General features: G+C 41.3%; 1 protein-coding gene across 6 annotated transcripts in view; it reads right to left on the reverse strand.

Annotated features, from left to right (window-relative positions):
• Window positions 1-393: 393 nt before the first annotated feature.
• The window catches only part of ZNF268 (zinc finger protein 268), a 27,639-nt gene continuing 15,465 nt past the window's right edge, over window positions 394-12,567 (reverse strand). For 2 of the 6 annotated variants that reach the window (XM_011982198.1, XM_011982199.1), the window contains exons 4-6: window positions 9,788-9,914; window positions 9,401-9,496; window positions 394-3,449 (exon numbers count right to left, since the gene is read on the reverse strand). In XM_011982198.1, coding sequence (XP_011837588.1) covers window positions 979-3,449; window positions 9,401-9,496; window positions 9,788-9,914 — 2,694 coding nt within the window. In that variant the 3' untranslated portion in view covers window positions 394-978. Of the gene's footprint in view, window positions 3,450-7,845; window positions 7,952-9,400; window positions 9,497-9,787; window positions 9,915-12,567 lie in introns of all 6 variants that reach the window. The other 4 variants (XM_011982200.1, XM_011982203.1, XM_011982201.1 and 1 more) reach the window with 4 other exon arrangements.

Below are 12,567 nucleotides of genomic sequence, written 5' to 3' on the forward strand. Positions count from 1 at the left end.
TGTATTTGGTAAGCCACAAAGAAACAATGTTGGTATGCAGAGTAGAAATCTCTGGAAGATATTTACTTTTGTCTCACATACGGCATTCACAAGTAAAATGCCAAACTGCCAAATTCATATTATGTAGTACACATAGGAAGATATCTAAATATCCCTGCAGGCTCTGGTATGTAACTTCTTCTTGTTAACCTCCTTACTAGATTCACTTGTACAATGAAATAATCTGTATCTTATTTATAATTTACTCAAATCTTTTCCTGAAAATTTGGAACACCTGGAATAAAATTTCTCTTAAAATTATTCCAAAAGGAAATCATTCTTCAAAATTAATATTAAAATATAATAATAGGTTGGGGGTTTTTTTTAGAATGAAGCTTTTGATATAAGGTGAGGTTAACAGTCCAGCTGTGGCTTATATGGTACATTCATAGATGTTCACTCCTGTATTTTTTCCCTAGGGGTCTGTCATTTCCAGATTTAAACTTTCCCTTACAGCATGGTTCCTCCAAGGTATATGCTTCCGATACATAAAATGTTTGTACTTTTGTTAATTCTGCTATTCATTAGCTCAATAATTTCTCTCATTAAAATCCTGTAAACTATGAATTTCAAAGAAGTCTATTCTATATTCATCTGGTTCATGAAGTTTCCTCTTTGTGAATCTTATGTTAATAAATGACTTTACAACATTTGTTTAACATGGTTCCTCACCTGTATGAACTTTTTAAAAAAGGTATGACTTGCTGCTGAGAATTTTCAGTGGTTACTAAATTCAGTTTTCTGTGTATTTTCTACTATTTTTTCTGCATGTAAAGAACAGCTTTCTGTAGATGCCTTTCCATATGCTGTGTATTCATGAAGTTTCTATTCAGTATGAGTTTTCTGGAAGATGACAAGATGATTCCACTTACAGAGTTTCTCTTTATATATGACTTTGTGATTTCTTGTGAATTCACTTTCTGGAGTTTCATAAAATTATCAATGTTTGTCATCTACATGAGTTCTCTGATGCATAATGAGCTGTGACTTCCAACAAAAGGCTTTCCCACACTCAGTGCACTTACAAGGCTTCTCTCCTGTATGTGTTCTCTGATGTGCACTGAGAATTGATTTTTGAGAGAAGGTTTTCCCACACTCATTGCACCCATAGGGTTTCTCTCCTGAATGAGTTCTCTGATGTACAATGAGCTGAGAATTCCTAATGAAGGCTTTTCCACACTCACTGCATTCATATGGTTTCTCTCTTGTGTGCATTCTCTGGTGTACAAGAAGGCGTAGCTTCCCACTGAAGGATTTCTCACATTGACTGCATTTATAAGGGTTTACCCTTGCATGAGTTCGCTCATGTACAATGAGTAGTGACTTCCAAATGAAGGCTTTCCCACATTCATTACATTCATATGGTTTCTCACCTGAATGAGTTCTCATGTGTATAATTAGGTATGACTTGCTGCTAAAAGCTTTCCCACATTCACTGCACCCATAAGGCTTTTCCCCCACATGAGTTCGCTGATGTGAAATGAGCTGGTCTTTCCTATTAAAGGCTTTTCCACATTCACTGCATTCATAGGGATTTTCCCCAGTGTGAATTCTCTGATGCACAATGAGTTGTGAATTGAAACTAAAGGATTTCCCACATTCCCTGCACTCATGTGGTTTCTCTCCTGTATGAGTTCTCGTATGTATAATAAGGTATGACTTGCTCCTGAAGGCTTTCCCACACTCACTGCATCCATATGGTTTTACTCCTGTGTGACTTCTCTGATGTACAATGAGCTGGGACTTCAAACTAAAGGTTTTTTCACACTGACTGCATCCATAGGGCTTTACTCCAGTGTGCACTCCTTGATGTACAATGAGCTGCGATTTGAACGTAAAGGCTTTTCCACATTCATTACAACCATAGGGTTTCTCTCCTGTATGAGTTCTCTGATGTACAATCAGGTTTGACTTTGTATTAAAGGCTTTCGGACACTCACTACATTCAAATGGTTTCTCCCCTGTATGAGTTCTCTGGTGTATAATAAGCTGTGACTTTAAACCAAAAGCTTTTCCACAGTCGGTGCATTCATAAGGCTTCTCTCCTGCATGAGTTCTCTGGTGTGAAATAAGCTGGTATTTCCGACTGAAGGCTTTCCCACATTCGTGGCATTCATAGGGGTTCTCTCCTGTATGAATCCTCTGATGTATAATGAGCTGTGATTTAAAACTGAAGGCTTTCCCACAATCGTTGCATTCATGGAGTTTTTCTCCTGTATGAGTCCTTGTATGTATAATAAGGTAAGACTTGCTCCTGAAGGCTTTGCCGCATTCGTTGCATACATAAGGTTTCATTCCTGTGTGACTTCTCTGATGTACAATGAGCTGTGATTTCAAACTGAATGCTTTCCCACACTGAATACACCCATAGGGCTTTACTCCTGTGTGAATCCCCTGATGTACAATGAGCTGTGATTTGAATGTAAAGGCTTTTCCACAATCACTACAAACATAAGGTTTCTCCCCTGTATGGGTTCTCTGATGTACCATAAGGTTTGACTTTGTATTAAAGGCTTTCTGACATTCATTGCATTCATATGGTTTCTCTCCTGTATGAATTCTTTCATGTATAATGAGCTGTGATTTTAAACCAAAAGCTTTCCCACATTCATTACACACATATGGTTTCCGTCCTGTATGAATTCTTTCATGTATAATGAGCTGTGATTTTAAACCAAAAGCTTTCCCACATTCATTACACACATATGGTTTCCATCCTGAATGAGTTTTCTGGTGTGAAACAAGCTGGTCTTTCCTACTGAAGACTTTCCCACATTCACAGCACTCATAGGGATTCTCACCTGTGTGGATTCTCTGATGTATAACAAGTTGTGAATTGAAACTGAATGTTTTCCCACATTCACCACATTCATGCAGTTTCTCTCCTGTATGAATTCTCTGATGTACAATGAGGTATGATTTACTACTGAAGTCTTTCCCACATTCATTACACCCATAGGGTTTCTCTTCTGCATGAGTTCGCTGATGCACTACAAGGTATGACTTGCTGCTGAAGGCTTTCTTACAATAGCTACATCCAAAGGGTTTTTCGCCCATATACACTTGTTGGCACATAAGTTGCGATTTCTTATTGACAGCTTTTCCAGATTCATTACTTTCACAGTATTTTATTCCTATAACAGTTTGCTCCTGTTTAGAATGGAAGAATGATTTTTCATGTACCTGAAACTCATTAGGATTTTTTCCAGCACAATTACTAGTGAAATCTATATATTTCAAACCCTTTTCATGCGTGCCACATTTATGAGGTTTTTGTCTTGAAAGATAATTTGTACTAAGAAGACATAGTTTTCCAAATGTAGTGCATTCAAAGCTTTTTGCCATACTTCCCAGCTTGTCTTTATTTTCCTGATGCCATTCCATAAGATCATCAATTTTCCAGACTGTGTCTAGAAATGAGAACAATTAGTCATATGTTATAAATAATAACATGATTGTAGTATACTAGAAAGTTGCCTATGAAATGCCATATCATGAGGTTTTTTAGCTCCAGATATCAGATCTGAATAGAAATAAATTCTCAGGTGTAAAAACACTCAAACTACTGGGTACTGAGAAAAATAAAGAAAAACCAAACTGAAGATAGGCACAGTAAACTGATAAGAAGTTGAAAAGTTTTGCATATCGGATAAAGAAGGCAAAATAGGCACAAGGAACAATGAAGATAATATAAAGATGTCATTAGGGATCTATGAACATTTGATTTATTCAAAAAATAATTATTAAATGCCTACTATGTGCCAAAAACTATGCTACCTTCTAAAGAAATGGCAGAGAATAATGCAGATTACTGCCCAGTCCTCCTGGGAATAACATCTCAATACCTAGCAAATGGATAAAAATAAACTGAGAGGGAACATCATTCCCTAACAGGACAAGAAGCAGTTCTTAAAACTATTCAGAGAAATCAAAACCGAAACAAAAAGCTTCCTACAATGTAACAAAGATTAGAATGCCATCAGACTTCTCATTAGGAAAACTAGAGGACAGAAAACAGAGCAATGAGGAATAAAGTCAAAACATTTTCAGATACAGAGGTCTCAATGTTTCTATCACCCTTTTCCAGGAAGCTACTCGAGTTGCTCCAAGAAAAGAAATGACAGAGGATATAGAAAATAAAATCAAAAAGGAGATCCTAGGATAAAAATTGCACAGAAAGTCTTAAGAAAAACTAAGCTACTCTGAAGGAAGTCAGAAAAACTTAGCAGTCAGTATCACTAGGAAGAAAAAAGGAATAACATTAATAATTTGGCTGAAAGTATCAGCCAAGAATATTCAGATACTGAAAGGAGAGTCTGCAGTTAAATATATGATTAATACCTTAATGATAACAAAACTAAACAAGCAAAAACTTAACTACTGAAAAAAATACAAATTTAGAAACAAAAATAAATCACTGTATACTTTCATGATTTACCTATAAACAGAAATTACAGTCATACCAACATAAAAATTGAAGACAGATCTAACCAAAAACATGAAATAACTGTATCAGAATGCTGGAGGTATGGGAACACGCGAAGAGACATGTCTCCATCATGAGTGTGCATACAGTGGGAAGGTACGGACGGAGAAGAGTGAAAAAGAAGTAAATCACCTTTCTATACTGAGCAATCATTAGGGGAGAAAGCCAAGGTGTAGCAGAATAAGCTGGTTATTTAGAAATATGGAGGCAACTACCACACGAGTTAAAAAGAGACTGAAGATGTTTTCTCTAGCAGTCATGGAAAAGAATGGGCACAGGGTAGGCAAACAGCTGTTTGACACTGAAGCCATCCTAACTATCAAATCCTATATTTTATCCTTCCATTCCTTCTGTTGCTGGTAACATACCCATCCTTATCTTTGCTTGGTTCCTATAGCTCTGCTTTCATCATTTGAAATCTAATGTATCTTCTCTACAGCATGCTCTTTGTAACAATAATGGCAAAAATAGGATTATACTTGACACCCCAAGGTGGAGTTCAAAGAATTTTAAAAATCAGGGAATACCAAACCCAGTAACTAAAAGACAGGCTTCTTTTTTTTTCTTTAGATGGAATCTCACTCTGTCACCAGGCTGAGGGCAGTGGTGTGATGTAGGCTCACTACAATCTCCACCTCCCAGGTTCAAGCAATTCTCCTGACTCAGCCTCCCGAGTAGCTGGGATTACAGGCATGCATCACCACATCCAGCTAATTTTTGTATTTTTAGTAGAGATGGGGTTTCACCATGTTGGCCAGGATGGTCTTGATCTCTTGACCTCATGATCCACCTGCCTCAGCCTCCCAAAGTGCTGGGATTACAGGCATGAGCCAGAGTGTCTGGCCTTTTTTTTTTTTTTTTTTAAAGAGACAGGGTTTGCCAGGCGCAGTGGCTCATGTCTGTAATCCCAACGCCTTGGGAGGCCGAGGTGGGCAGATCACCTGAGGTCAGGAGCTCAAGACCAGCCTGACCAACATGGTGAAACCCTGTCTAAAAACACAAAAATCAGCCAGGTGTGGTGGCACGTACCTGTAATCCCTGCTACTCAGGTGAGGCAGGAGGATCGCTGGAACCTCGGAGGTGGAGGATGCAGTGAGCCAAGACTGCACCACTGCACTCCAGCCTAGGCAACAGACCAAGACTCCATCTCAAAACAAAACAAAACAGAACAAAACAAGAGACTGGATCCCTCTCTGTCACCCAGATTCAAGTGCAGTGGTGCAATCATCGCTCACTGCATCTCCAACCTCCCAGACTCAATTGATCCTCCCACTTCAACATCCCAAGTAACTGGGACCACTGGCAACAGCCATCATGACCAGCTAATTTTTAAAAATTTTTGGTAAAGCTGGGGTTTCACTATATTGCCCAAGCTGGTCTTAAGCTCTTGGCCTCAAGTGATCCTCCTACCTTGGCCTCCCAAACTGCTGGGATCACAGACAAATGCCACTGCACCCGGCCCAGGCATTCTAAAGCTTGAAAATTATTTAAATATGATTCAAGACCATATTAAATATGGTTCCTAGCTGTGGTCCAAAGGCAATCACTGGGAACCCAAATAAACACCAAGAGAATTGAGATTCTGAAGCTACAGAAAAGCAGTCTCCCCAGTGACCATCTTGAGTTTAATCACAGATGATTATGGAAAAGGAAATTATGCTTGCAGAGCAGAAACAAAGGTTCCTCAGGTAGCTTATTTCACTGCCACAGAAAGAAATCCTGACAAAGCCTACAGTGTAAACCAGTGGCTACCATGTGGTGTTCACTGCTGCTGCCCTCCTGGAACTGGGGGACCCTAGACTTGTCTCTATCCCTCTACATTTGGATGACTGGATGTGTTTAATTTATCTTTAATTATAGGTCTATAGACCATAAATAACTACTCCCAGCTCTGAATGGGAACAGGAACCTAGACTTTTATTAATGTAGTACAAGAATAAACATATGGGTTGCAGAAAATATTTGAAGATGGATGGCTGGGAAGAAGGGTGTGACAGGTGCTGCCTGGCCAAGGAAGGTGAAGGCAGACAGTGCTGCTTACCCAGTGGTTCTTCTGCCCTGTTCCTGGCTGGCAGTAACCTGATTCTTTTCCACCCCCATCCTTACGGTGATGTGCTTCAGTCCGGGAAGTGAGGACCCATTTCTATCCCCAGCCTGGCTTCCAACAGGTAAAGCATAATTTATCTAAGCCAACAGAGATAGCCCCATTTGCCTTTCCAGAGCCTTCCTCAGACAGGGGCATGTGACAAAAATTTAGCCTGTTGAACACGATCAGTCTGCTTGAGACCTCCTGGGATGAGTTTTCCTGTCTGACAGACTCATGTGTGAAGAAACAGCCCTTTTTATTTCACTAGCCACTGGTATATCCACAGGCATCAACTAGAACTGCAAGAGCCATCTGAGGACCATTAAAGAAGATAACCTAAGGAAAATGCCAACATACCTAGATGGGCCCTTGGTGATTGAGTGAGTCAATCACTTAGTTGATCCTGGAGCTGCCCCACCTCAGGACTTTTTGTGATGTGTAATAATAAATCACTCCTTAAATTAGTTGGTCTGGGATTGACCAACAACTGCAGCTGAAGCAATCCTAGTAATACAAGGACTAACTGTTGATTTATGCTGTCAAGCTAGTGATAGAATAAATGGGGTGTTCAGGGAAACCTATCTGACAGTAACACCGAAGATGAATTAGAATAAAAAGAGTAAAATGAATAAATTTAGCTAAGTACAACAATCCAGACACGACAACATTGGCCTCTTTTTGAGTGGGAATTGAGACAATGAGGGTTTTAAAAGACCTCTTTTTAAAGGAACAAAATGCTAACAGACTGTACCAAAACTAGTAAGGGAGCCCTGCACAGAAAGGAAATTCAAGCTGACTTATCCAGTGTTAGGAAAAAAACCTTAAAATGGAAGAAACAGCAGGATGAACAAAAAGAAAGATGAAAAGAAGGTGGTATGTAGGTGGCTATGGAGCAGTGGGAGAGACAATTTCAGTTTCTGAAAATGAAGCCAGGGAGTGGTACAAGGAAGATGCCAGTGAATCAATCTAACCCAGGACCAAAGGGCAGATAAAAGACCGTTGTGGCTATCAATTACCAGTAGAGGAAAAGAGCTTAAATCTTCAGAATGGAAGCTGTTAAGGTCTGAATGTGTCCCCTCTAAAATTCATGTTGAAACTTAATCCCCATTGTGGTGGTATTAAGAAGAGAAGACAAAGTCCTGCCCTGATGAATGGATTAGTGGTTTCTAAAAGGGCTTGAGGGAACGATCTTAGGCCTGTCTTGCCCCTCTTTCTGTCCCCCAGTGTTCCTCACCTCCAGAGGATGCAGCAACAAGGAGTCATCTTGGAAGCACAGAGCAGGCCCTCACCAGACACCAAACCTGCCAGCACCTTGGCTTTGGACTTTCCAGCCTTCAAAACTGTGAGAAATAAATTTCTGTGCTTTATAAAATTACCTAGTCTGTAGTATTTTATTATAGCAACACAAATGGCCTCACACAGAAGTCTTCTTTTTTGAGATGAGATCTCGCTATCACCCAGGCCAGAGTCTAGTGGCACAATCATAGTTCACTGCAGCATCAACTTCCTGGGCTCAAGCAATCCTCCTACCTCAGCCTCCCAAGGAGCTGGGACAACAGGTGCACACCACCGTGCTCAGCTAATACGTGAGCCTTTTAAAAGTTACACTATATGAGGGAAATGAATAAAGACCCCTTGGATTCAGAAGAGCAAGACAAGCCCAGGAGAACATGAAGGGAAAAAGTGCTTGGTCATGCAGCACAAGAGCAGGATCCACAGGTGTCACTGCAGGATCACGGACACTATCAAATGACAAAGGAATGTGCTCAGAAGGTACAGAGTGATTAATGTTAAAGCCATTAGCAAGGCCGGGCGCGGTGGCTGATGCCTGTAATCCTAGCACTTTGAAAGGCTGAGGTGGGTGGATCATGAAGTCAGGAGATCGAGACCATCCTGGCTAACATGGTGAAACCCTGCCTCTACTAAAAAGACCAAAAATTAGCCAGGCTTGGTGGCGGGTGCCTGTAGTTCCAGCTACTCGGAAGGCTGAGGCAGGAGAATGGCGTGAACCCGGGAGGCAGAGTTTGAAGTGAGCCCAGATCGTGCCACTGCACTCCAGCCTGGGCGACAGAGTGACACTCTGTCTCAAAAAAAAAAAAAAAAAAAAGGCCATTAGCATAGAGAAGCATAAAAGGGGTAGAATCTACTAACAGGTTTCAAAAAGAAGGAAGATGGGACTGTGGCTGTTGAATTTATGTGTAAGGGATTTAAACGTAATTTTCAAACTATAGAAAGGAAAGAGAAGGAGTATGAGAGTCACATCAAGTGAAGGAAAGAGGAAAGGTTTGCTAAAATGCATAATGAAGTGAGTCTATCACCAAGACAGAGTAAGGAGGGAAATAAGGACGCCAACCAGAAGATTAAGAGTGGATGGTAAGGCTGGGCGTGGTGGCTCATGCCTGTAATCCCAGCACTTCAGGAGGCTGAGGCAGGCAAATCACTTGAGGTCAGGAGTTCGAGACCAGCCTGGCCAACATGGCGAAACCCCGTCTCAACTAAAAATACAAAAATTAGCTGGGCGTGGTGGCGCACAACTGTAATCCCAGCTACTCAGGAGGCTGACGCAGAAGAACTGCTTGAACCCAGGAGGCAGAGGATGCAGCGAGCCGAGATCATGTCACTACACTCCAACCTGGGAAACAGAGTGAAACTCTGTCTCAAAAAAAAAAAAAAAAAAAAAAAAGAGCGCATGGTAATACGTGAGGCACAGTACAAACAAGAGGAGCACATCACATTAGAATTCATGCTAATTCTGAATAACGAGGAAAAGATTTGTCTCCATCACTCACTTGGACAGGACTGATTTGGAATTTGGGCCTGCACCACACACAGCTCCTCTCCTTGTTCCAACTTGAAGATGATATCAGGTTTGGTGTGTTGATACCCTATAAACAGAAAATCACAGACAACCTGGAACAAACAGGTTGGGATTCAGAGATTCTGAAGAATGGGGAAGATTTGGTTTGGAGGTAGCATGATGAAGCTGCCTTGTTGCAATTTGGCAAAGTAAAGACCATTCAACTGGCATACTCTGCTGCCAACAGGGAACTAAGAAAATCTGGCCTTAAAATCTAAGTCCAAAATCACTAAGTATTTCACAGAAGGCCTCCAGTTTTCAGCAACCAAGAAGAAGCCTGGAGATCAAGCACACACCGCCTCAGGGAGGCAGCACTTACCTAGGGACACCAGGTTGCTATAGTTCTCCAACATCACATTCCTGTACAGGCACTTCTGTGCTGGGTCTAGCAGCTGCCACTCCTCCCAGGTAAAATCCACAAACACATCCATGAATGACAATGGTCCCTGAAATACAATACTCTCATCCAATCTCAAGTTATTTTACTAGGTTTGTGGAAAACTAGCTGCTTAGGGTGTCTATTACTGATGTTCAACTTTGTGAGAACAAAAATTGTACTGAAAACATGCATCAATGTGCATCAAATCAGTCATCTTTCTTTTTTTTTTTTTTCGTTGAGATGGAGTCTTGCTCTGTTGCTCAGCCTGGAGTGCAGTGGTGTGATCTTGGCTCACTACAAGCTCCGCCTCCCGGGTTCACGCCATTCTCCTGCCTCAGCCTCCTTAGTAGCTGGGACTACAGGTGCCCACCACCACACTTGGCTAATTTTTTGTATTTTTAGTAGAGATGGGGTTTCACCGTGTTAGCCAGGATGGTCTCGATCTCCTGACCTCATTATCTGCCCGCCTGGGCCTCCCACAATGCTGGGATTACAGGTGTGAACCACCGCGCCTGGCCGTAAATCAGTCATCTTTCATTTAACAGTTGACAACTAGATAAACTCTCTTTAACAAATGCAATAAACTCTCTTTAAAGTTTTAAGCTATCCTAGAAACCATCTATACAAGGGTTCTCAGACATGGGACATTCAGTACTAAAGCCAGGACAGTCAGACAAAGAAGTTCGAATGATCACTCCTACATCTGCAATACAGTTACCGACCTCTGGGTGCCGGGAATATAAAAATGAATGAAATAGAGTCCTGCCCCCAAGAAGCATTCAGCACTGCACAAGGAAGGAAAGCTACATATGCAAATGCAACTGGAAGTCAACGAAGTTAAAATAAAAGAACACAGATTACAACATGGGCACAAAGGAAGAAGTAAGCAATGCTATTTGACAGGGTCAGGTGGAATCTGTGAAAGGGTACTATAGGTACCTAGAAGAAAAGACACATTAAAACTTTATGGACTAAAAAGGTAACTGCCGTAAGTAGCAGCCACTCTGTGGGATAAAAGACCTAGACATGAAAATATACAGATGGTAAATGAGCATACAAGGCATGCTCAATGCCATATGTCATTAGGGAATTGCAAATCTAGACAAAAGTAAGACACCACTACACATCTACGAGAATGGATAAAATCCAAAAAACTGACCACCAAATGCTGGAGAGGATGTGGAGCAACAGGAACTCTTATTCATTGCTGGTGGGAATGAAAAGTGGCAGAGTCTCTTTGGAAGCCAGTTTGGCAACTTCTCACAAATCTAAACAGTCTTACCATATAATCCAGCAACTACGCCCTAGGTATTTATACAAATGAAATGAAAACTTACATTAAAACAAAAAGAGAAGACATACATGGCAAGTATCACATATGAAAAGAAGTTATCATTACTGAACCCACAGACATGAAAAGACAAACTACTCTATGCACATAAATTTGGTAAGTTAGATGAAAAGGACATATTCCTTGGAAGACATAAATTACCAAACTTACTCAAGAACAGATAAACGGGCCAGGATGGCTCACGCCGGTAATCCCAGCACTTTAGGAGGCCAAGGCAGGCAGATCACGAAGTCAGGAGAACAAGACTATCCTGGCTAACACAGTAAAACCCCGTCTCTACTAAAACTACAAAAAAGAAGCTGGGCATGGTGGCACACACCTGTAGTCCTAGCTACTCAGGAGGCTAAGGCAGGAGACTCACTTGAACCCGGGAAGCAGAGGTTACAGTCAGCCAAGATCGTGCTACTGTATTCCAGCCTAGGCGACAGAGTGAGACACCATCTCAAAACAACAAACAAACAAACAAATAGATAAGCTTAATTAATAATTATATATCTATTAAAGGAATAAAATTTGGGCCAGGCGCAGTGGTTCACACCTGTAATCCCAGCACTTTGGGAGGCCGAGGCGGGTGCATCACGAGGTCAGGAGATCGAGACCATCCTGGCTAACACAGTGAAACCCCATCTCTACTAAAAATATAAAAAATTAGCCAGACGTGGTGGTGGGCACCTGTAGTCCCAGCTACTCAGGAGGCTGAGGCAGGAGAATGGCGTGAATTTGGGAGGCGGAGCTTGCAGTGAGCCAAGATGGTGCCACTGCACTCCAGCCTGGGTGACAGAGTGAGACTCCATCTCAAAAAAAAGAAAAAAAAAAGAAATAAAATTTGCAGTTAACATCATACAGATTGGAAAGAAACAAAACTGTCCTTTTTTACAGAGAGAGTAAGAAGGAAACTGACGATGTCAACAAAAAGATTAAGATGACATGACTGTTTACAAAGAAAATACCAAAAAATCTAAGACAGTTCCTAGAACTAACGAGTGAATGTAGCAAGGTCACAGGATACATGGTCAATACATAAAAGTTGGCTATACGTCTACATAACAGCAATAAATCATTTTATTTTGTAATTAAGAAACTGGCTGGTGCCATGGCTCACACCTGTAATCCCAGCATTTTAGGAGGCCGAGGGAGGTGGATCACTTGAGGTCAGGAGTTTGAAAGCAGCCTGGCCAACATGGCGAAACCCTGTCTCTACTAAAAATACAAAAATTAGCCGGGTGTGGTAGTGCGCACCTGTAGTCCCAGCTACTCAGGAGGCTGAGGCGGGAAAACTGCTTGAACCCAGGAGGCGGAGGGTGCAGTGAGCCCAGATCGTGCCACTGCACTCCAGCCTGAGTGACGGAGCAAGACTCCTCAAAAAAAA

The sequence above is a fragment of the Mandrillus leucophaeus genome, unplaced genomic scaffold (genome assembly GCF_000951045.1).
Source record: "Mandrillus leucophaeus isolate KB7577 unplaced genomic scaffold, Mleu.le_1.0 Scaffold237, whole genome shotgun sequence".
Classification (NCBI taxonomy): Eukaryota; Metazoa; Chordata; class Mammalia; order Primates; family Cercopithecidae; genus Mandrillus; species Mandrillus leucophaeus.